The sequence below is a fragment of the Tenrec ecaudatus genome, chromosome 18, assembly GCF_050624435.1.
Source record: "Tenrec ecaudatus isolate mTenEca1 chromosome 18, mTenEca1.hap1, whole genome shotgun sequence".
In the NCBI taxonomy this organism is placed as follows: domain Eukaryota; kingdom Metazoa; phylum Chordata; class Mammalia; order Afrosoricida; family Tenrecidae; genus Tenrec; species Tenrec ecaudatus.
Genome location: NC_134547.1, coordinates 36,596,955 through 36,622,311, shown reverse-complemented (window position 1 = coordinate 36,622,311; position 25,357 = coordinate 36,596,955). Strand labels below are relative to the sequence as shown.

Below are 25,357 nucleotides of genomic sequence, written 5' to 3'. Positions count from 1 at the left end.
GCTTACAATGCCACTGGATCCACATGATTTCGACACCCACTGGCCTGTGATGTTACTATATTCAGTGTCATTGCATGTGTTTTGTAAGTCTGAAGAGGTCTTTATAGATTGGTTTTGGACATATGGGCTAATATTGGACTTATGGACTTGAGCTGGACTGGGCTGCAATGTTTTCTCAATATTCAATTGCTCTTGTATATTATTAAGCTCTTTCTTATATACATGAATGTTTAGGGATTTGTTTCTCTAGTCTACCCAGACTAACATAGACGTGTTGAAGAGAGTAGCAAATCAAGTAAGTTCCACTCTACTTTTGTTTAAAAGGCAAAGAGGTGACATCCGGGAAGATGGTTCTGGGCAAGGGGTAATCGGCTTGGGAGATCTGTGTGAGATTGCTGGGTTTGGGGATTAAGAGGCTGAGTGAGAGATCCATTACGTGAAACTGGGCCTGTTCCGACATTTAGGCCAACAATCCCAGCGGCACTGAACCACCCTTCACCCCTGTGCACAGTGCTGAGCTGCCATGGTTTGGGCCCGGTACCCAGACCACCCCAGCCTGTACCACCAGTGCCATTTGCTGGCAATCCATTCCTCTTGCTGGTGATCTACGCTACTTTCCAGAGTCCATACCATGAGCTAGAGACCTATAGGTGTGGTACACTCCACTCCCTATGCCCCGCTCACATTGCTTGCAGATCTGGCCCGCTCTGCCCATGTGGACTGGTGCCTCTGGGTGGTCCTGCCCATTTGTTAGCACCCCTAGGCAGCGCAGCCTGAGCCGATCACACAGCTGGTGTAGCCAATGACCCGTGAAAGCAGGTCACATGCCTCCTATACCCACCCCACCCACAACATCCTCTACTTGCAGCCCAGACCGCCCCAATTCATACCACACCACCATGCCGCTTAAACTACATGTGAACCCAGCCATCCCTGTCCCCAATGCCATACACAACACACGTAACTTACTACCTCCAACAACAACAAAATGTTACCTAGACCACTACTCAAATCAGGAGACACCACAAGAAAGCAAGAGAAACAAACTGCAATGTCTGAAGAGAATCTGAACTTAGTGACATATGTAGAAGAAGCAGACTTTGAACCACCACAAAAAGAAATCTTCAGATTGCTGCTTAGACTCATTCAGGATATGAGGGAATCATATAGAGGGAAGTAAATATAGATTCCACTTACCAAACAGAAATAATGAATGAAAAGTAAATACAACAAAAGCAAAGAAAATTGTATAACACCCTACCAACAGGCAGGAAGAGGCAGATAATTTTCAGCAATCTCATGGATAGCCAAGCACAATTCAACAAACATGAAAGACAATCAAATAGATATTCAAATACTGAAGAAAACTGGAAAACAATATTGTAAAAATGGGGATACAAGTGCAAGACATAATGATGAAATTAGCAGCCAATATATTAAGGAAGCTGATGGAAGAAAAATTTCCTGATCTAATGAAGGAGAATCAGATAACGATCCAGAAATCAGAGAGGACACCAATTAGAGTGAACCCCAACAGGCATACAGAACTCAAGTTATCCAAATTAGAGGACAAGGAGAAAATCATAAGAGCAGCTAGAGGAAAAAATATGGTCACCTGTAAGGATGATCAGATAAGAATATGCTCAGACTTATCAGCAAAATGAATGAAAACGAGGAGAGAATAGAGAAGACTCAAAAGTTGAAGGAGAATAACAGTGATCCAAGAATCCCCTTTCCTGTCGAACTATGAATCAAATAGACAGCAAAGTAAGCATTTTCCCAGACTAGGAAAAATTATGAGAATATGTTTAAAAAAAACATCCATCACTACAAAAGTTCTTTCTAATTCATTTTGGACAGAAGACCAACCTCCACAGAGCAAAAACAGACCACCGAATTGTGAAACACTATCCAGATGTCAATGTACTGACAGCAACACCAAAGACATCTTTGAACCAATGGTGAAGGGAGGTAGGACAATGCGTAACACAAAAGGTACACAATGACAACAAAGAATCCACAGAAGGATGTAATAACTCTGAAAATCAATGGTCTGAATTCAGACCATTCAAAGACAAAGGCTAGAAAGCTGAATTAAGAAACAAAATCCATCTATCTGTTACCTGGAAGATAAATATCTCAAGCTCACAGACAAAAACAGGTTGAGGATCAAAGGCTGGGGGAAAGTATATCAAGCTAATGGCAATCTAAAAAAAATACTAGGAGTTGCAATTCTAGTCTCTGACAAGGGATTCAGGGATGGTTCAACATCCGAAAGCCATCAATGCTATCCACAATATTGACAAGAAAAAGGACAAGAACCACATGATAATACCAATAAATGCAGAAATCACATCTGAGAACATTCAACATTCTTAATTATGGCATTCAAGAAGATAGGATTGAGAGGAAATTACCACAACAAAATACAAGCCAGATACGAAAATCAACAACCAGCATTACAATCAACAGAGAAAAGACAAAAACCTTCCCACTGAAAAAATGAACCAGTAGCAAGAAATGTGCTAGGTGCCTTCTGCACTGGAAAGTGCTCCTAATCACAGTATTTTAAAGAATGACACAGAAGTTATCAAATGTGTCCAAAATAACATAACTAGTAACACCCTCGATAGCAGAAAATTAGTATATGATTATTGTGCAGCAGAGAGTTAACATAGAAGGCTTGAGACTGACATATTTAGAAAGGTCTGAGTAAGACTGGCCCTAGACTGGCATACGTTAACCTGGATTTTGGAATGGGTTCTTGACTATTCCCTTGTAAGAGTAACTCCTGTCCTTAACAATTTATACAAACCATGTGGTTTATTTGAGAGCTTACTTTCTTTCTCGGAGTCTGAAATTTTGACAATCATTAGGATAGCGAAAGACTGGGCAGTTTTTCATTTTGCCATATACAGTGTTACTGCGAGTTGGAACCAACTCAACAAACTAGTAATAGGTGAACAGAAATGTAGGAAAGTAGGAAACAATGCCATATGTATATTTATTGGCTTTACAGTATAAAATGTTATTATATTGTTTTATTTCATTTTCATGATTACCCAGTGTTGTTTTTTATTTAATGTTTTATAAGTCTGTAAATCTTGGCTTTTTTAAACATAAACAATTAATTCCATGATAATTTCTGTAGTCTATGTGATTTAGATGTTATGTAAACAGCACAATGAAGTCTGTCTTGCTTCTGCTTTAAACATCTAGAGCAGTGGTTCTCAACCTTCCTAATGCGACAACCCTTTAGTAGTTCCTCGTGGTGTGGTGACCCCACAACCATAAAATTGTTTTCGTTCCTACTTTATAACTGAAACCTTGCTACTGTGAATCAGACAAGCCCTGTGAAAAGGTTGTTAGACCCCCAAAGGGGTCATGACAAACAGGTTGAGAACCACTGATCTAGAGTAAGTTTTCTGCCTTAGCAGTGACTATTAACATGCTTAGTGGGATTTGCTTCTGTGTTTGGTGCTCAATCCACATCACCAGTAATTTATTCATTTCTGATCCTGGCCTTTCTTGCATTTTCATTCACCTTGTAACTTTCAGTAGAGCCTATCCTTTAATTGTTCAGTGAATTTTTTTCTTTTTTGAAGATCAAAATGGTTTTAAAGTTTATCATGCCTAAATGGGTTACAAGAGCATTCAAATTTTCCACCTTTGTGTGCTGTTTAATAATCTTCATTTCACAAAGAAATTAATTATTTCTTTGCTTCTTGCTGCTGCTACTACGAGCAGTGCTTCTTTCTGTTTGGGAGCAGCAATACAATGCATGGCAGTATGTTCAAAAGAAAATTAAACAGAAATAATGTGACAATAATCAAGAGATATTTGATACATAAGACTGAATGCTGCTGCCTATGAAACAAAGCACACACACACAGTTATCAGTAAACTTATTAGATGGAAAGCTCAGTACACCTTATTAGATAGGTCAATAAAATTCATTAAGACTTCAAGTCATATACATTATAGGTTATACATGTATTGCATTATCATACACCTGGAAACAAAATCACTTTTTAAAGTGGCATGAGATATGTGTTCCATGTGGAATGGTGCTGTGTTGGCTACATCACACTCTTCCATTGTATTATAACTATGGGACTATGGACATGTATGCTGCTGTCAGGCACTGCCCAAGCAGACATCATATAGCACGTGACTGTATTTTTAAAGCAAATTTCACAGTAGTCAAAGCAATTAATATGTCTAAAAGTAATTTTAGGTAAGAATTTCCCCAAATAATTATAATATTGTTTACAATTTGAGATTTTTATGTGACTCCCAAGAAAGTAGATGTTTATCAAAGAATCAGCATGAAAAACACAAGCTCAAATGGACATAGTAATTCTTAAGCAACTTTACATTACGGTGATTCAATTCCAGGATTTTAGATGCCTAGGTTGAGAAAGCAGGCTGTTTTAACTTTTCTAGACTGCCTTAAGATGTGGCCTTACCTTTTAAAAATACATTCTTCTTCAAATATGCTATTGCTGTTAGTTAAAGCAATCCTTCAGAATCATGGTTAGAATCCCAGCCCACATGGCAGTGTAGTTACCTTATCAGCCTGGCGCATATAGCAGTAGAGAATTCCTCTCATACACTTTATAGCTGAATGCTCCAGTTCATGCGTCCTTCCTTTGTCATCATCAATGCGCCTGGGTGACAGAGATAAGTCATGAAACAAATTGGAAATGCATTTGAAAAGGAAGCAGAACATTAGATAATTAAGTATTTAAGTCTCTGGCTAATCCTGTTTCTACTGATGTCTACTAATTCTGTCATAGTGAAACTCCATGTTCAGAGCAGACGTAGAACTATATTGCAAGGAAAAGAAGTCCCACGATTAAACTTGTTCGGATTTCTCATCCAAAGGTCAATTCTTCTAAAGAAGTAAGTCAATAACTTTAAAAATAACATACAATATGTTAGAACTTGGATGATATATTTTTAATATGGAACTTTAAAGGAGAGATTTCTATCATGGAAAATCTACCAATTTTTTTTTAATTCACTGTTACAGAGCTGAGATAATTTTAAATATCAATTCCTTTGGGCTACTTAATGGCTACAAGAATTCAAGGAAGATCAGGTTAAAAGGGCACCCTTCTCAGCCATAGAATTAATGCAACTAGGGTGGCACTTTAGTTCAGTCAGTTGCCTTCAATTTAAAGATATCCAGAAATTAGTTATCTGCTTAAAACTATAAGGTATAGATCTTTGAGGGGGATAAATGTATGAGACAAGTATTAATGACTTCATCCTCTGTAATGGAAGACTTTGTTTGTAATAAAAGCAAGTTATTGTTTTTGTTCTTTTTGTTATTATTTATTAATGCTGTTGCTGATATAAGATTGTTACCAAGAACCTTTTATTGATGTCAGGTACTCTGATCATTCATTCACATATACAAGGGAGCTTCAAAAGGTTCATGGTAGAAATTATATTATCTTTTAATTCCATAAACATTTTGAAGTCCCCTCATGCTATCAGTTTCAATTGTTATAATAATCTTTTTTTTCCCCTTGCTGAAGAAACTGGAGCTGACAGGAGATAACTTGTCTATAAAGAATGAGCTAGTTGTGTGTTGAAGTATCAGAATTTAAGTGTCTCAGGCTTCAAAGCACAAGTTTACATTCATGGGTGGCGGGGGTGGAGGGTGTATGAGTCTAGGTTCTGAGAAAGGAGGATTTTGAGAATATGTTGTTATGGGCAACCAATTTTGACTGTTTTGACTATTCCAACAGTGTTAAACAGGTTATGTTTCATAGTGCAGATTACTAAGCTGTTCTTTTTAGTCAATTTACTTGTCTCATTACATAAAAGAGAAAAACAATGATGGGACACCAAAGAAAAAAATATTCTTAGAAAACGCAGGATTGGGGGATTAGTCAAGATGGCATCTAGGTGAAATCATCCAGAGGTGTACATTTAAAAAAAAACAGCACTATAAAAATACCTTTCCAACTTACTTTGGGCAGATCAACAGAGTACAAACATGAGACCACTGCATAGTGTAACACCACACAGACGTGCTCAAGACGTCTTTGAGCCAACAGTGAAAAGAAAGCCTGCATGAGTACGAGGTGTCAACAGGAATAGGCATCAGAAGTTTGAAAACAGCAACCAAATTGACGGGAAGGAGCACAGGCAAAGTGGAGACCCAAAAACCACCTGTAAGATAACTGGACAGTCCCGCACACAAGGGCCACATGGAAGGGATGATATATCCAGGGTGCAGTAAAGCACTGTTGAAGCACATCACTATCCTCTAGTTTTTTAATATTTCCTCCCCCTAATATTATGTTCCTGGCTGTACCTCATTAATCCTGTTAGACCGATATAGGTTATTTGTATAATTAAGATCGTTCGACACATAAAATCCAAGATAGATAAATCCTTCACAAATAATAACAGGAGTAATGATTCTCTGAGGGTACAGAAACCGAGGGAGGGAAAGGGGGGAACAGGGAATTCATAGCAATGATGACTATATGCCCCCCCATTGATGGAAACGAGTAAGATGCGGGTAAAAAAAGGAATAACAATAATCATATTTAATATAACAACAAGAGTTCTTGGTGGGTAGGGTGAGGGAGGGATAGAGGGAGAACAGGGAGCTGTTATCAAAGAGGGCAAGAAGAAAGAAAACGTTTTGAAAGAATGGTGGCCCGAAGTAGGAAAACCCTGAGCCCACAGGGGCCTTTCAAGGTTCCCATTTGAGCCCCCACATGGATTCAGCCTCTATTGAATGCCCTCAGTCTGCTGACCAGGGATACAAATAGTCTTGTCTTCAGACAGAGTGCATTGGAAAGTAGATTACTACAGATAGAGTGAGGTTAACATTCAACATCTTTCCATCTGTGTTCCCTTTTGACTTTTTTTTTAAAAACGGTTCCAGTTTTTATTATTTTCTGCTTTCTTTTGAACTGAGGATTCCCATGTGCTATGTTGCTGTCATTAGGCTTGTTTATTCTGTATGATTATCTTTACATGAAAGTCAAACTAAACCAAACTCACTGCCATCGAGTCCATTCTGACTCACGGCAACCTTGTAGGACAGGGTGGAACTGCCTGTGTGGGTTTCCTAGACTGTAACTCTTTACAGGAGTAGAAAGCTTCATCTTTCTCTTGCAGAGCAGCTGGTGGTCATAAACCACAACCCACTATACCACCAGGGTTCCTGCGTGGAATCCCTGACGGTGACTCTCCATTGACCGATAGTCAATGGATCATTTCTCAGGGTTATGGCCGAGGAGGTTGAGGAGCAGTGGGGCACTAATAACAATGGGAGCAAGCATTACTGATGCTTGCATGACCTGCGGTAAGCTACTAAAACAACTGGATTGTATGGCACATAAACTATAGGTCAATAAACTGCCAGAGAGTTGTGAGAATGAGTGGAAATGAAGCCTGCAGAACTGTCCCTGGCGTGAAGTACTGTTTGCTACTATTAAAAACAAACATAATTATCATAAAAGAAAAAAAAGAAGAGGATGGTGGCAGCAATTGTACAATTATGCTGGATCTAATTGAATTCTAGACTGTTATCTATAAGAGCAACCAAAAATATGATTTTTAAAAAGGGGGGGAAAGGAAAGGTCATTCATTATGAGGCTGTTCATACAGAAAAGTTGAGTGAAATCATTTCCTCATGCAACCACCTTTAAAATCTGATCGCTAGCTAAAAACATGTATTTTGAACTTTTATAACTATTAAAAATACCTACACACAAAATATTTGCCTATCTATTTATGAACTGTTTGCCTCCTATATGCAGTAACACTACCTGGTCCTAGGGAAAGGACAGTGGGAAAAACAAACCCATTATTTGCCATTAAGAAATTTACACTCCTGAAAAGAACAAAGTAATCAGTAAAATGATCACTGATAAGGCCTATGATCAAGGCAGCTAAAGACAGAGCAGTACTGTTGAAATATAGAGGCCTAGATAAATGGTAATCTTTGAAGAAAACCACCCACCCTGGATCAAGAAAGAGAACAGATTGGAAAAAATTATATATTAAAAACCAGTTGTGGTTAGTTGTAATAATTCAAATATAAGGTAATAATGAGGAATATATATGTGAAGGCTAAAATTAGATTTAAATATATATCAAGACAAATTATGATGTATAAAATTTGAAGAAAAAAAAAAGGAGGAGCTGATGCCAAGGGCTTCGCAGAAAGTAACTATCTAGAAAGGATTGATAGCAACATATGTACAAATATTCCTGATATAATTGATGTACGGATTGTGATAAGCACACTGTAAGAGCTCTCAAGAAAATGATTTTTAAAAAATAAAAATAAAATCACCATAAGACTAGCCGTCTAAAATTAATATTTTTCCCTGTAAATAATTATACAATTTCAAAGTGTAAATAAAAAATGATACATTGTATTTAGGCTCCTGGTTAAAAACAAAAACTAGATGCTATTGAGATAGTCATAACATTAGATGAACGAGGTTGCTTGCCTCCAGTTGTAAAAAGAAATCAGAATCCTGGGCGAGGAAATTAGAGAGAGAGAATCACTGCAAGTGTTTTTGAAAGGCTAGCAAGTTTTAAACAAGGCATGCATACCAGAGGTTTCGGGAGAACCTATTATGATGTTCAAGCAGCCCAGAGATAGGAGACAAAAATGCTAGTGATGTCTAAAGTTTAAGTTTAGGCAGAATAAAATTATAGGCTTCACTAATATTTTGTTAACCTTTAGCCAACAGCTAGGTCACTGGAAGGAATCTAGTTCATACCTTAGTTAAGCCAAAACTAAGATTTTTACAAGATCTACAGAGGAAACAGTTTGAAATTCTGTTGTGTCAACTTAAGAGGGCTTACGAAATACCTCAGGTTTTCAAAGAGCGTCATTAACAAAATGGAAAACTTAAGTATATACAAGTTCAAAGTGATCAGTCTACCTACTGGAATCAAAATGAACATGCTTTATAGAAAAATTATAAATCCACTATCTCTTTAATTATGAATCATTCAAAAGGTCAAGGATATGCAAAGAAATATGATTTTCAGGTCCCAAAATGCCAATAAAAACTGACTTTGAAATTGTTGAGATGTTGAGTTTAGTCTACATACATATATCAACTGCTATAAATATGTTTGAACCATTATAGGAAAACATGGACAAAGAATAGAAAAATATAATCTTAATGAATAGATTCAAAAGCAATGTCAACAGACAACTGGAAATTACATCAGCAATAGAAATTCTAGGAAATAAAAAAATGATTGAAATTAAAAGGGTGATGGATAGATATAAATGCTGCAAGTAGCAGGGGGAAAAAACCACATGCACTTAAAGCCGGATTAAGAGAAATTATATAACTGGTGGAACAACAAAAAAAAAGTGTTTTTTTAATATATTAAAACTTTACTGTAAGATAAAAAATAAATAATAACCCTCTCTGGTCATATCAAGCATTTGGCATGCTTATAACAAAATACTGAAATTAAAGCATAAAGAGACAATCTTGAAAGCATCAGAACAAAAGGGGATCCCACATTATCATACATATAACATGTCCACATAAACAGTAAGTACATTCATAGTGTATGTCGAAAACATGAGGGGCTGTAAAGTCTGCACAGAACCTATGTGTGTTATTTGTATAAAATATTAATAATAGAAAAAAATGATCCAAAGATAGCTGATTGTTCATAGAAAAAGGCCAGGACAGAAAATAAATTACACATTTAAGTGTTCAGAAGGGGCAAAATAGTTCTGTCAATCCAGAATTCTATATAAAGGTGTTACTTTAACTATACTTTAAGATACACAGGCCTACTTATTTTATGACATGCGATGTTAAATATCTGCAATGTGAACAGTTAGCATCACATTAAAGACCATAAACCATATACAGTGGCACTAGTGATGCTGGAGGTACACTCTAGAAGCAGAGAAAAGTCACAAAATCACACTCACAAAAATAATTTAATTGCTTGATATATAACACAGATACAGATCTGCATTCAAATAGAATCTTCTTAGTTGGTAGTTCTACTATGATTTTTTTTTTAAATACAAGACATCACAAAACTACGTTCATGTAGAAGATAAAACTTTTAGATACAAAGTACATAAATGTGTATTTTATCACCATCAGAAAAATTATTACTCAGATACCTAATCTTAATAATAATAAAGTCAATTACTTCTTACTATCTATCAGGCGTTTACCACTAAAAGATAATGGATGTTTACCAGGAATTTTCTGAATTCTCCTTGATAGATATGAAAGTAAATAAAAAGGTATTCTTACAAAATTGTAGTAACTTTTATTAAAAAATGACTAGAGAGGGGAGCGGGAAGGGAGGGGAAAAATGAGGAGCTGATACCAGGGGCTTAGGTGTAGAGCAAATAGATTGAGAATGACGAGGGCAATAAAATATACAAATGTACTTTACACAATTGAAGTATGTATGGATTGTGATAAGTTGTATGAGCCCCTAATAAAATGATATAAAAATGATCAAAAGATTAAGTTATTATTTCTCAACATATTTCTCTAGAAAATTCTATACACTTCTGAAAGTGGTGTTTTTATTTCTCTCACCTTTCTTCAAAGAATTCTGTGCTCATTGATTTACACTATATAAAAAAGGCAGTTTGGGCATTCTAAAAGGGTTCAAATCATGTTCCTTTTCAATGGTCTTTGACTACAGAGAGCAAATATATATATAAAGGACAAGATCGAGTTGTAGGGTGGTTGAAGTTAGGTGTAGTTTATAAAATTGAAGAATGAGCAAGTACATTATTGTTATGGAATAAATGTGATGGAAAAAATTCCTTGGACATCTTTCCTGGACATTTTCTCAACAAGCAGTTTTTGATTGTCTTAAATATCTTCACACTAAGTTCCCCATGATCATCTTTCAAGAAAAGCTATCAAGATTATCTCCCATGGAACATTCAAAAGGCAGTAGCCATAATTTTCTGAGCTGAACTTGAATTTTAACTGGTCCAACAGATCTCCTTGGAAGCCACTTTTGTTTTTAAAAGATGGGATTCAATCCACATATCATATAACTTTGTTGGATCATTTGCTGAAACTCAAATCAGATGTGCAATTGTATTACTAAAGATCTTTTCTGTACCCATCTACTAATGAGTGACATATTTAAGCATACTTGTTTGGAATAAACCCACGCATGGATTGGTTTGTTCTATTACAACTATTTACTGTATGGTAAAAGGATTGTATGTTTCCCTTTGTTAAATAATTACTTTACCCTTTAGAGGGTAAAATACTAAACTTAAGAAAACAAATAAAAAACTGTTAGCTACTCTGGGTTCCAGTTTGTCATCTATAAAAACAAGTCAACATGATTCCCTCTATAACTGAAATTAATCAATTCAAAGAAAATGAGAGATTCAATCTGTTTGATAGTAGTGCTGATTTTGAGACCTAAGATGCAAAATATTAACTAAGTCATAGAATCCAGAACAGGAAGTCATCTCAACGATGTGAGCAAAAGAAATTCATAAATAGTCAACAAAAAGGCCAAATGGCAGATGTCCAATTTGGATTGGACCCACAAGCCCTTTCCTAATTAATTATGTTACCAGTAGAGCACAGACCAGCTTACCTGTATGCAAGAGCCAAAGCCCAGGTCCCAGCAGCGCAGTACAGGCTGTCCTGGATCTTAGCCTTCTGATCATTTCCAAATGTTTTAGTGGGAAAAAGACCTGTGGTTGGACTTTGATATAGCAACAATGTTGACTTAACTGCAATTAAAAACAGAGGGGGTGGGGGGAGAGGAAGAATTTTATAAACTTCCATAGCCTTTGATTTAATGTTCCAATACTCTGGTTTTCTCATCTTATTTTGAACAATTTTGTTGCTGTTTACTGAACTTCCAGATAGTCATTTACAAATGTAGACACAACTTCATGTAAGTTCCTTCAATTTAAGTAAGAATCCACCCTATATAGAGATCTGATATTCTGAGGAAGACATTCAACTAATTAGCACTTAAGAAGCCTTTCGTATACTATAGTTAACATTAACATATAATATTAGACTTTATAAAGATAATACCAGGTACAAGGAAAAAATCAAAGCAAGTAATATTTTCAATAAATCCATTGAATAAAGAGCCTAAGACAAATCCAGTTAAGAATACTGTACATTTGCTAATTTCTAAGCCAATCCACTGCTAGGTGAAAAGTAAATTAGGATTTAAAAGGATAAGCAAATAACTTGGCTGGAGGATATATAATAACCAGCAAATCATAGAACTGTCTTTGTTGTTGTTCTTATTAGATGCCATCATTAGGCTCTAACTCAGCAACACTATATGCACCAGAGTGAAATAATATTTGGTTCTGGCCCATTCTCACAATTGTTATGCTTAAGCCTCATGTTACAACTACTGTGTCAATCTAGCTTGTGCCGGGTCTTTCACTATTTTGAGCAAGGAATATTTATACAAAATCTTTGTTTTCAGATCTTGTAATGTTTAGGAAAAGCTAAAAGTTCATAGAAGATACCGATGACCTTTTAAAAATTATACCAGTCACATATGACTTGGGTTTCTTTTCTAGTCCTGGAATCAAACTGCTCAGCTGCCAATTTAAAGGTCAGCACTTTGAACCAAGAAGTCTGCTTCCATAGAGCTTTACAGCCTTAGAGACACCATGGAGCAAATCTACTCTGACGTAAAGGGCTGCTAAGACTTGGAATCCCATCCATAGAAGTCAATTTGTTTTTTGTTTTGTTTTGATTTTTTGTCAATGTGAAAGAATAATATAGAGCTACCTAAGCACAGAAACTATTTCATAACATGGAAACGATTGAAAAACACCATCCATATAAAATATGTAATATAAATTGGGCAGAATAAATACCAATTATAATTACATCATGTTTTGCTCAGGTTTTGCTTACCAATTCTGTAATAATGATCCAATTTATCCCACAGAGTTTCATTATCAGGTCTTGGAAGATTAATACTTTTAAGAGGTTCATATACTGAGCCTAAAAGAAAAATGAAAGCTCATTAAATTCAGTCTTTTCTACCTAGAGAGAAAAAACTTTGAAATAAATAATAACTCTCTAGCAATGCTTTAATTTTTATATGTGAATTACCCTATTTCACTGTTGATAATTTTTATGTTAATAGTTTTATTGACGTATAATTTATATATCATACAATTCAAAAGTTTAAACATATTAAAGAGTTGTGCAATGATTACCACAATCAATTTAAGAACATGCCATTTTTTCTTGTACTCTTTATTATTAACTCTCCATTTACAATCAACCACAACTAAACAAGTTACTGTCTCAATAGATTTACCTATCCTGGACATCACATAAAGAAAAGCACACAAAAACAAAAAGCAGAAGCTCAACCAAAACAAAATAACAATAACAAAATAAAATTAAGAAAAACCCTGGTAAATGGTCAGAGGTGACTCATTGGAGGCTTAATCCAACGGGAGACCCTGGAAATGGGTTTCGGGCTTTCACTGTCATCCATAGCCTTCTGCAAACTGGGTGCTCAAATTTAATCTCTAAACTCTTCCCTCCTCCAGTCTGGGATTTCATTATTTGTGATCCTTACAACACAGAGGCTAGTATATTTCTTCTGTGTGGACTTAGGTGTTACCTCACTTAGATGGCTGCCTGATTTACAACAAGCTTTTAAGACCCAAGAAGGCATTCTTTCAGATAGCTAGGCACAATTTGATTCCCTCACCACACTTTGCTATATCAACCATATCTTCAGTGATCTCTTCATGAAGACAATTATCAAGTAGGGCCATGTCATAAAAACTAATTGTTCTTTGTTTAGGGCTACGATTAAGTGCAACCTCAAAATCCATTCATGCACTTGTGGGTTTTATGTGTCCCGGGTCCACTTTAGAGAGATCATTTTTCTTTTATTAGGGAACATTGTAAATCATCCCCATAGGGCATAATATAATTCTATTGGCAGTGTCATTGATTTAGGCCAGGTTATAGCACCTCAAATTCTGTTTAGAAAAAGAAATGTATACATGTGTAAGACAGCTCCTTGGACCAGAATACATGGATTTTGACCTGTACAGATAAAAACTCAAGTGACTGGACACTACTTACACAAGCAATCAGAATAAAAGTTTCAATAAGCCCATTCACAAAGGCAGAACCATGCCTGCTAGACGAAGACATGTCACAACAAAGCAGAGAGAGCTTGAAAGTAGCATATCTATGGTAGTTCCAAGACACCTATCACTGCACACCCTCAAAGCAAGAGATCCAAACCAAAGTCCAATAACCTTCAACTCTATAACCTTGGGATAGCAGTCATTTGCTTCTTCTCACACTAGGGCATTTCAGCTTTAAGTCCAAGAGACTATTTCAGTTCCTTAACTCTGCTACAGGTGAGTTTAAGGTAAAGTTCAGCTCACTTAGTGTGGTTTCTAAATTGGAGTATTCTGGTGTGGCCCATGAAGGGTACTATACACCTCAAAAGGACAGTCTACAGTCCTGGTTACCTATAGTACATGGTAGGGTTCCCAACTGTTGGATAGTAATTAGGTCCAAAGTGTCCAATTAGCAAGATAATATACACATAAATATACATGTATATGAATATATACATGATACATATGTATATCCACTAATGTCATGTAGAAGTTTCTAGCTCAGTAATATCAGCTCCTTTGAGAAAAAGAACTACTTCCATGCACAGCAAGTCAAACCTTGCTGCTTCATCGCACAATCCTGTCAAATAGTCACACTTGAAAACTTCAAGGAAAAAGATGCTGCTGATATAGCCAAAGCCACGCACTCTACCAATAACCAACAGTTTCCTTCTTTTCACACTGAAATTCTTAAGCTTCCACTCTCCTGGACAAAAAACCTCACTGCCATCAAGTCAATTACAACTCAGAGTGACCCTATAGGACAGGGAGGAACTGCCTTTTGGTTTCTGAGAATGTCACTGTTTAAGGGAAATCCTCATCTTGCCCCAGTGGAGGAGTCAGCAGTTTCAAACTGCAGACCTTGTAAACCAACATGTAGCTACTATGCAACCAGGGTCCCTTTGGCAGATAATACTCTTGCTTTATTATATTTGACTACAAGCACAGACATTAATCTTATTTTTCAGCCATAAAAATAAATACCAGATGTTAGCAGACCATACTACTCAAAAGCATGAGTACACAATAATAATTTATCACAAAATGGACACAGAAAATTATGCATTTGACTAGTATACCTTCTCAAATACTAATAGAAAAGGAGACATCTAAAGCTTCAGCCATCAAAGTAATGTCTCTTATTCTTTTCAGAAAGGACTCAGAAATAAAAAATAGCACAGGGTCACAATGAATCCACCTCTGGATTCAGGTAATGCATGCTATACTGTGTAATATATCAGAGCATGAAAGCGAACCTATAATTTTCTTAGGGGAAGTGGAGGTAGGCTTGAAGGATATGTCACTCTGAGTAGACTAGATAAACAAATTGATAGACACTCATATGTGTAAAAGAAAGCTGTACATAAAGAGTTTAATGTACAAAAAAAGAGTTTAATGTACATTAAGAAAACATCCCAGACAAGTCCAGATCAAGTCCATAAGCCTGATATTAGCCCATATGTCCAATACCAGTCTGCAAATTCATCTTCAGAATCAAGGTACATATGCAATGGTGCCGAATGCAGGAAGATCACAGGCCAGTGGGTGGAAAGTTTTGTGCACCCAGTGGCAGTGGAAAGCATCTCAGCACTGGCAGGAGTATCCACATGGCTCCTTCAGCTCCAGGGCTCTATCATAGCTCTATGTATCTTGTCCACAGGAATGTCTCACAGGGAGTGAGTATGTTCACCTCCAGTGAGCAACATAGCATCTCCAAATGAGGTCATCAGGCTAGGACCTGACTGACAGACTAACCTCCATCACTTCACTCTTTGATCTCAAATTAACAACAGATTATGTAACTAGCACAAAGGATTGTGTTGAGATGCATTAAAATTCTGTTTTTAAAGAAAATGAAAGCATTCATGTTTATAAAATTGCTGTGTTCAGTGTGGTAGCTTATAACCAAGGTAATGAGAATATCCTAGTAAAAGGTGTGTTTAGTAGTTTACATAAACACATAATTTATAAATTTTGATGATTTGTACCTGATTTGATTACTTTTTTCTTAGTTACTAAGCTTCATTGGGAAGATATATATTCAAAGGTTTTATCTTATATACTTTGGACCTGTTGTTAGGAGACATTAGTCCCTGGAGAAAAACATCATGCTGGGTAAAGTGGAGCAGTGAAAAAGAGGAAGGCATTCAAGGAGATGGACTGACACAGTGGATACCACAATGGGCTAGCGTATAGGAATGATAATGAGTATGGAACAGGATTGGGCAATGGTTTGTTCTGTTGTGCACAGGACCACTCTGGGTTGGCGGGACCTACTCAATGATACCTAACAACAACAAAGACAACTGAATAAAAAAGCCCCCATTACTGTGGTAGATGTGAGACTTAGGGATTAAATTGAGTTCTCCAACAATATGTGTTACATAAATCCTAATCTCTATAACTGTGTTCATAATTCCATTTTAAAATGTTTATTTTGCTATGTTAATAAGACAAAAAACTACATATATGGGGGTTTATTTTCAGATCTCTTACGAAATAAAAAAGATTACACAGGCACAAAAAAGGTAAGGGACAAGAGATACGCAGCCACATGAAGCTCTCTAAGGAAAACAGGAGCGGAAGAAATAAAGGCTTTCCAGGGAATTGGACAGAAATACAGCATTACCCTAAAGCCAGAACTCTGAATTCAGAATTCTAGCCTAATAGACTACAGGAAATTAAGTTTCCAATTGTTAAAGTAGTCAACATGGTATTTCTCATATAGCAGTAACAGATAACTAAAACATGGGCAATATTTCTGTTTTTATTAAAGTTCTCTTGAGAGCAATTATTTTCATTTATATAACAAATATTAAAACAAAAGTTGTATAGTTTTATTACAATTAGGTAAGGTATTGGTGGTTCAGTGATACAAATCTCCTTTCATGTAGGAGTAGTTCAATTTTTAGGCAGTGTACTTCAGACACAGTTGGGGCCTCTGTTACTATGATACTGAATGGGTTTCACTGGTGCCTTCTAATTAAGAGATGGGCAATCTAGTTGAGATACAAGCGGGTAACCCCCCAAAACAGGAAAAAAACTCCTCTAGGTGGAGCTTTCATAATATTCATGTTTACTTCTAGGCAAGCTTTGAGTAACTCACTCTGAGTTAGTAAACCCTGTGACATGGCCTGAGAAGATTCCTTCTAGTCACAGTAAGGTTTTTCATAAAGGCAATTTTGCTTGAACCCTGTTTTCTTAATGGCTGACTTAAGAAAACAGCATGTGGCTGTGAAATTGTGTTTCCTGCTTGGGAAAAATATCACAGAAACTGTTGTGATGTTGAACACAGCTTACAAGGACAGGTCTATGGGAAAAACTCAAGTGTATGAATGGTTTTCTCCTTTCAAAAATGGTCCAATATCAATTGATGACAAACCTCATTCTGGACATCCATCAACTTCCTGAACAGACAAAAATGTCAACATGTAGTGCATTTGGAGTTTGTTCCACCAGATCAGACTGTTAATTAAGCGTACTATTTAGAGGTTCTGAAAAGATATCATTAACAGTGTGTGACAAAAAAGGCCTGATTTGTTGTAGAAGGGGGAATGGTTTTGCCACTATGACAATGCACCTGCTCACGCAGCCACCTTGGTACACCGATTTTAGGCAGAAACCAGCATGCCTCTCTTGCCCCCAAGGACCTTACTCACCTGACCTCACTCCATGTGACTTCTTTATGTTCCCACAAATGAAGAGGAACATGAAAGGACAGCAATTGGACAATACAGAAGAGGTGAAGAAAAAATTATGAGGGAGGTGCTGTCAGCCATCCAAACAGATGAGTTTGAAAAATGTTCCCAAGAACGGAATCACAGATTTGACAAATGTATTAAGTGTAATGGAGAGTACTTTGGAGGTGATAGGTTTTTGTGTAAAAAAAAAAATTTTAATCTATAGCTTTGAAAGTAAAATTCCACTCTGGGAGGGGGGTGTGGAACCCCTCATAGAGTTAATTAAGACCGCCCTTCTAGGCAAGATTCTTTATGTAACATTGTAATTCTGAACTCCATGCCTATAGATATGATATCATGTTGTAGTATTCTGTTATAACCTTAAGGAAGGACTAAATCTTGACCTTAGTACAGGGTGTGAATCAAGTCACACCCTTTGTTTCCTTGGGGGTACTTATAAAACTACTCATTTAGAAGGTATGACTTAAGATTTCATTATTTCATTTTCATTGGGGATCTGGGCAGCAAAAGACAAGCGACACCTATATCAATACCATTCCTCCTTACAAAAGAGCCATCTGGGACACAGAGAAATCAGAGGACCATTTGGACGTCCATGCCCATGATTTCTGTCTGAAGTGGTGGAGGTCATCAGGCATAAACACACCAGAGATGGTGTATACACGGAGAAGCAGTGACAAGGCTTTGAAGGTTCCTTCTCCCCATCTTGCCCACAGATGCTGTGGGTCTGTGAGCGAGACTGACCAGATAGCACTGAGATTTGGACTTGAGTAAATGGATGTGCTGGAATACAATTTCTTAATATGCCTCTTCTGTCCATGTCACTGTAACACCCACAAAATGATTGAGAGGGATTATGAAAAAAGAGTTGGTTTACCACTCATGCGAGAGGATTGGTCAGTTTTAGTTACCACCCCTGACCTAGCTATATTAGGTAATCGCCTTTGAAACAGGAAGTCCAGGACACTCAGAAGGAGAGCACATTTGTGACCTCTCTCTGAAGTGGCAGAAGCCAAAACCAGAGACAACACATATTGGGGGGTGGAGACCAGAGACTGAGACAAGGAAACTATGAGACAGAACAGAGAAGCAGCACCAAGTCTATGAGGCAGAGCAACAGATAGTCTTCCTGGTCAAAGATGCAATGGCTTAGAGGCTGAGGACCTCTGGAGAGAGACTTGGCTCCTGGCTGAGAAGTGTTAACTGTGGACTAATAACTATATCCTGGCTGTTTGTGGTTCCTGACTTGTGGTAGTCTATTAACTTCCTCAATAAACCCCATATTTGTGAATACTGTCTGTGAGTTCTGTGTGGCCATTACAATGAATAACTGAACCCAACATAGGAGTGTGCCTTGGCAGGAACAGTTGATATTAAGTTAGGTAAAGAAGGATGAAGCTGAAGATATATATGACCCCTAACTTGTGGCAATAGAAAACCAAAGGATGTTAGATAGATCCACCCCCATTGCCATTTACTGCACTATAGAAGTGTCTATGTAAATCAGCCAATGAAATTTCTGCATTGAAAAAAAAATATGGAAAATTCCAGCAAGATAGCGGATTAGGAAATCATGCTATCCATACTCTCCCTAGCAAAGACAAAAGAGACCAGATGAAACCTACACAAATAACAATCCCAGAATGCTGAGCTTCAGAGTAAAAGGGGGGAGAGAAATCGATCGAACAGCAACAATGAGAACAAGCTGTAAAAATGAGATGAGAGTGGAGACAAATTGAGTGAGTGAACTGTCAGATGAACCAAGACAATAGAGCAATTCTGAACTTCTGAAAACAGTGTTCCAGAACACATGGAATGTGACAATCAACTCCAATTACCCAGAACCACACGGATGACGCGCATCCAGAAAGGGCTGGTTCTCCCTTTGGTCCCTACATCCTCCAGGAGACTAGAAGCAGTTACCCACATCCTCTTCCATTTGGCTGGTAGGCGGGCAGTAGCACCACCCCGGTCCCTCCAAGCTGCCACTGCCAGCTGTTCTCAGAGATCACATTAGAAGGTTCTGGCTACAGTGGGAGAAACATGTAGAACAAATTTCAAAACCATGAAAGAAACAAGACATGTTAGTCATGTAAAAACTAATAGAATCCCTGAGACTAGGATTCAACAAGAAACTCTGAAACTTGTACAGTTTAGCTAAAAGGAAAAGAAGAAATGATGAAGTAAAAGAGCTGAAAAGAACATTTCAAAATACAGCATGAAAAGCCAACATACTATAAGGAAATGTGCAAATAACTAGAGTTAGAAGGGAAGAACTCATTAGGATACCTCAAATTTTTTAAAATGCATATATTGAAGTCTTCAGTGGCAGTATTAAAGAAATCTAGAAGCAAAATGTTGAATGATGCAGGAATTATCAAAAGAAGATGGAAGATATACAAATGGATTTTGAGCTCATACTTAATCAAAGCCCTAATTAAGAGGATTTAGTTCTTATGATGTGACTCTATTCGATACCTGACTTCATGAAGAGATCACCGAAGATATGGGTATTATACCAAAGTGGGGTACAGAAATCATACAGTGCCCAATTATCTGAAAGACTTGCATCTGGGGTCTTAAAAGCTTGTCTTAAAACAAGTAGTCAAACATCAAGCCCCCATCCCATCCCCAAAGGGGACGAATAACAGAAATGTAGATGGAAGAACACAGTACATGTTGTAAGATATGAAATAATAATAATAATAATATATAACTTATTAAGGGTTTGCAAAGGCAAGAGGGAGGGAGGGAAAGCAGAAGAGCTGATATCAAAGGGCTCAAGTAGAAAGACAATCTTTTGAAAATGATGATGGCAACATATGTACAAGTTCACTTGATATAATTGATTAATGCATTATTATAATAGCTGTAAAGATCCCAACAAAATGATTTTATAAACAAACAAGCAGTCATCTAAATGAGGTACCAGCTAAGTCCACATAGAAAAAGCACACCAGCCTGTGTGAGCCAAGGACTGGAAATAACAAAATTTGAGACCAGATGGGGGATCGGTATTAAAGAGTTTAAATTCTGAGCACGAGGGTCTCCAATTGGATTAAACCTCCAATTGGATTAAATCTCCTCTGACCATGACCAGGGATGTGAATAGACTTGCTATCAAACAGAGAGTATTGGAAAGAGACTGATGCAGATGTTGATGCTGTTGTTGTTAGGTAACAATAAGTCAGTTCCAACTCCTAGTTACCCTATGTACACAAAATGAAAAACTACCTGGTCCTACGCCATCCCCAAATTCTGTTCATGTGGGGCACATTGTTGCCGCCACCATGTCAAAGCATTTTGTCGAGGGTTTCCCTTATCTCCTTGTCATTTTTTCTCCCTTTTGACCCATTTTAAATTTGTTCTAGTTTTTATTATATTCTGCATTCTTTTCTACATTTTATCTTGTTCGTGTTGTTTCTTTTATTTTTGTTTGTGTGCTTTTCTTGACATAAAATCCATAAGTAAATCTATAGAGACAATAACCAGATGAGTAGTTTCTTGGGGTTATGTCAGGGGAGGAATGGAGAGCTGATAATGATGAATATAAGAAGGAAGAAAATGTTCTAAAATTGATTGTGGTGATGACAGCATAACTTAACCACTAACTTATATGTGTGAATTATTTATCAATGAAACCATTAGAAGGAAGCAGAGGAGAGGGAGGGAAGAATAGAGAGTTCTTATACCAAAAAGAACTGGTCAACAGCCAACCATTTCAAGGGGTAGCATATGATTAAGTTGTCCAAGCTGCACTGAAGGCATTAGACAAAACAAGCTTCCAGGAACTTGTGAAATCCACCTGTGATTAGAGTTTTTTGTCAACTCGTATCTATGTGGTTATATGGACTCCAACTTATCAATCAGGTAACACCCTAACGTCATATCCTTGGGGATATATATGGTCTTTTAATACGAGATGCTATAGAGAATTCTTGTTTTCTTGCCCTGCCCTTCCTGTTTGACTAGGTCTTATACCTCATGTCTGGAACCAGCATCCCAAACTCTTAAGAGCTGCTGGTTCCAGATGCCACTGAGTTGATTGCAACTTATGGTGGCCCCATCTGTCTCAGAGCAGAGTTGTATTCCATGTTTTTTAGAGGTAGCTCATCAGGACTTCTCTGGTTGGTCTCAAATAGCTAACATTTTGTTTAACAGCTGAATACATTTACTACTTTCAGGGTCCAGGAACTACAAAGAGATAAATTAAATGCGATATGCAAAGCAGCACCCAAAACAAAACAAAAAAAAAAAGCTCCACTTGGCAGAGGTTTCATAGTATGTACTGTCCCCGCTAGGCGAGCATTGAGCAACACTCGGAGTGAGTGTGCCAGTGGCATGACCTGGGAAGGGTCTCTCTAGGCACAGGTAATTTTTTCATAAAACCAGTTTCGCAGGAATTTCATTTTCTGTGATGGCCAATTTAAGAGAACAGTGTGTGGCTGTGAAATTTTGTTTCCTCTGCAGAAAAAAATGCCAGAGAAACTGTTGTGATGTTGAACACAGCTTAAGAGGACAACAGGATGGGAAAAACTCAAGTGTACCAGTAGTTCTCTCTTTTCAAAAAAGGTCCAATGTCAATTGATGACTAACTTCGTTCTGGACATCCATCAACTACCTGGACGGACAAAAATGTCGACTGGTAGTACATTTGGAGTTCTTTCTACCAGTTCAGACTTCTAATAAAACTTTCTATTTAGAGGTTCTGAAATGATATTGTAACAGTGTGCGACAAAAAAGACCTGATTTGTGGCAGATGGGGACTAGCGTTGACACCACGACTATGCACCTATTCATGCAGCCATCTGTGTGTGCCAGTTTTTGCAAAAAATCAGCATGTTTCTCTTGCCCCACGCATCTTCCTCCCCTGATCTCACTCCATGCAACTTCTTTTTCTTTCCGTGAATGCAGAGAGATATGAAAGGATAGTGATTTGAAGACATAGAAGAGGTGAAGAAAAACCAAGGGAAATGCTGTCAGCCATCCAAACAGATGAGTTTGAAAAATGTTTCTGAAATAGTTAAAGTTTATTGTGCCAACCTGGCCGATAAACACATGTGGAGTGAATTGAAGGGTGGAGGGATAAATGGCTCAGGAAGCTTCGCCTTTCGAGTTCGCGGTCTCTTGCTTTCTGATGGTTGGACCAGGGTGCAGCTGCCTTAGCCAGGTCCCTGCTTCAGCTTGCAAGGTTCACTTCCTGTAAGACATCCCTGAGGAGAAGCCTCATGGACCTACCCAGTGTAGACCTGGGTGCTGGAGCACCCATATAGAGACCCCTTCCAGCACTGAGATGCTTACATGTTCACTGTTTCAGCTTTCCTCCTGCAGTTGGCATCACAGTGTGTGCTTTGTGAGATGGAGGAGAACTTTGTGGATTGGTGTTGGACTTATGGGTCAATGTTGGACTTGTGGGCTTGGGTAGCACTGGGTTGGGATGTTTTCTTGATGTGCACGTATCCTTTATATAAAATGCTTTCTTATACATATGAGTTTCTGTGGATTTGTTTCTCTAATGTACCCAGACTAACACAGTTTCCAAGAATGGAACTACAGATTTGACAAATATATTAAGTATAATGGAGAGTATTATGAAGGTGATTGGTTGCTTTGTAAAAATAATTTAAATACAAAACTTTGAAAAAAGTTTTCGGTTTTGGGTCCCGTTCTATGTATATATACATAAAATGGAACATTACTCAGCAATGAGGACAAATGGTCTGAATATATGCTACACATGAATAAACTTAGAAAATGTTATGTTGAGTAAAGTCAGTTGCAAAAAGATAAAAACTGCATGTTGTCATTTAAATGCAATATCAGAATAGGCAAATATATAGCAACCAATGAGTTTGCTAGTAATTACCAAGGCTCGTGGAGGGAAGGTAGGTAAAAAACAGGGAATAATTTTTTAGAAAGCAGTCATTATTTCTTATAATAATGGAAAATTTTGCCATGATATGGATGATACCTATACAACATGAGTTATGCAATCAAAATCCAAGAAGTACACCTCTAAAAATTGATATGTTAGATAATGTTGTATTATTCATATAAAGGTCCAATCAAAATAGTGACTACAAAGGGAACCTGCTAGGTCATTTAAATTCAAAGCAAAGAATTCAGTGCAGGTCACAGAGGTCAATTCAGAAGATTATGGGAACTGTTTTATGGAATTACAAAGGGTAATCTTTATAGATTCTCTTAAAGGATGATCACAGGGACTTATTATGCAGAAGTTTTAAGAAAACTGAAAACTGCATTGGTTTGAAAAAGGCCAGGTAAATTTCCCTAAAGAATTTTATTCCATCACAGAAATGCACTTAAGATGCCCTTTAAGGAAGTCAAAACTGGTTCCTTTGATGTGGTATGATGAAAAGAGAGCAGAATTCATATGGAAGGGTTGGATAAATGAAAGCACTTTCCCCAGAAGGTAGAGATCTACATGGAGGATATGCTGATAAATGATAGCCTCATATTTTAATATTTCTGTTTAATGATTAATAGTTTCTTTGTTATTATAGTGATATGTTTTCACTTACCAATAAATATTTTTAACAAAAATAAGAAAGAGAGAGGAGACAAGTGCCATCAAACAGTACCCCTTATCCATCAGAAAAGAATAAAATGATTTAATCATTTTAATAGCAAATTTTAGTGGCAACAATCAGTCAAGTGAAAACCAAATAAACTGAGAAAAGAAATACCTATTTACTAAGATCTAAGAGAATATATAAAAAGCAAAACAGCGAAGATAAAAACAAACTCACATAATTAATTAATAATCAATGTTTCTTATACCTTCCTATAACTTCACACATTTCACAGTGAATAAATAATAGTATGGTTAGATCAATGTTACAGGGGTGATCTTCATTGTAAGTGCACAAAATTAAACACAAATTGTATGCAATTTAAGATGAAGTATAAATCTGAAGTCAAAAGAAAAACAATCAATAGTAGCAAGTCAAATAAGAATTAAACTTTGGAAGACTGTGAATACAACTAAAAATGTGGTAGTAAAACATCTTCAGCAATGACACATCAGTCAAAGGCCTTATTACTTTGAAAGCATACAATAAGAAAAAAAACTAACTGCCCACTAAGGAGGTGGGCAAAGACCTGAAAAGAAGTTTCACAGGGGCAGAAATCCAAATGGCCAATAAACATACGAGAAAATGTTCCTGATCATTAGCCTCAAGAGAAATGCAAGTTCAAACAACTAAGAGATGCCACCTAACACCCTCAAAGACAGCCCAGTTCAAAGAGTCAGAAAGTAACAAGTGTTGGAGGGGCTGTCAGGAGATAAGAACTCTCGTCCACTGCTGGTGGACCTGTAGGTATGTATAGCCATTATGGAAATCAATTTGGTGATAGGTAAAACATGGAAATTGAGCTACCACATGACCCAGCAATCCCCCTTACTGGGCCTGTACCCAGAAGAGGCAAGAAACAAACCACGGCCAGACATCTGTGCTCCAATATTCATCGT

The 25,357-nt window shown here is 37.1% G+C and overlaps 1 protein-coding gene across 4 annotated transcripts in view; it reads right to left on the bottom strand.

Annotated features, from left to right (window-relative positions):
• Nucleotides 1-25,357, bottom strand: part of PHKB (phosphorylase kinase regulatory subunit beta) — a 245,632-nt gene that overhangs the window by 169,053 nt on the left and 51,222 nt on the right. For all 4 annotated transcript variants that reach the window (XM_075537116.1, XM_075537118.1, XM_075537114.1 and 1 more), the window contains 3 exons: nucleotides 12,921-13,010; nucleotides 11,620-11,758; nucleotides 4,571-4,670 (listed from right to left, as the gene is read on the bottom strand). In XM_075537116.1, the coding sequence (XP_075393231.1) occupies nucleotides 4,571-4,670; nucleotides 11,620-11,758; nucleotides 12,921-13,010 (329 nt within the window). The remainder of the gene's footprint in view (nucleotides 1-4,570; nucleotides 4,671-11,619; nucleotides 11,759-12,920; nucleotides 13,011-25,357) is intronic.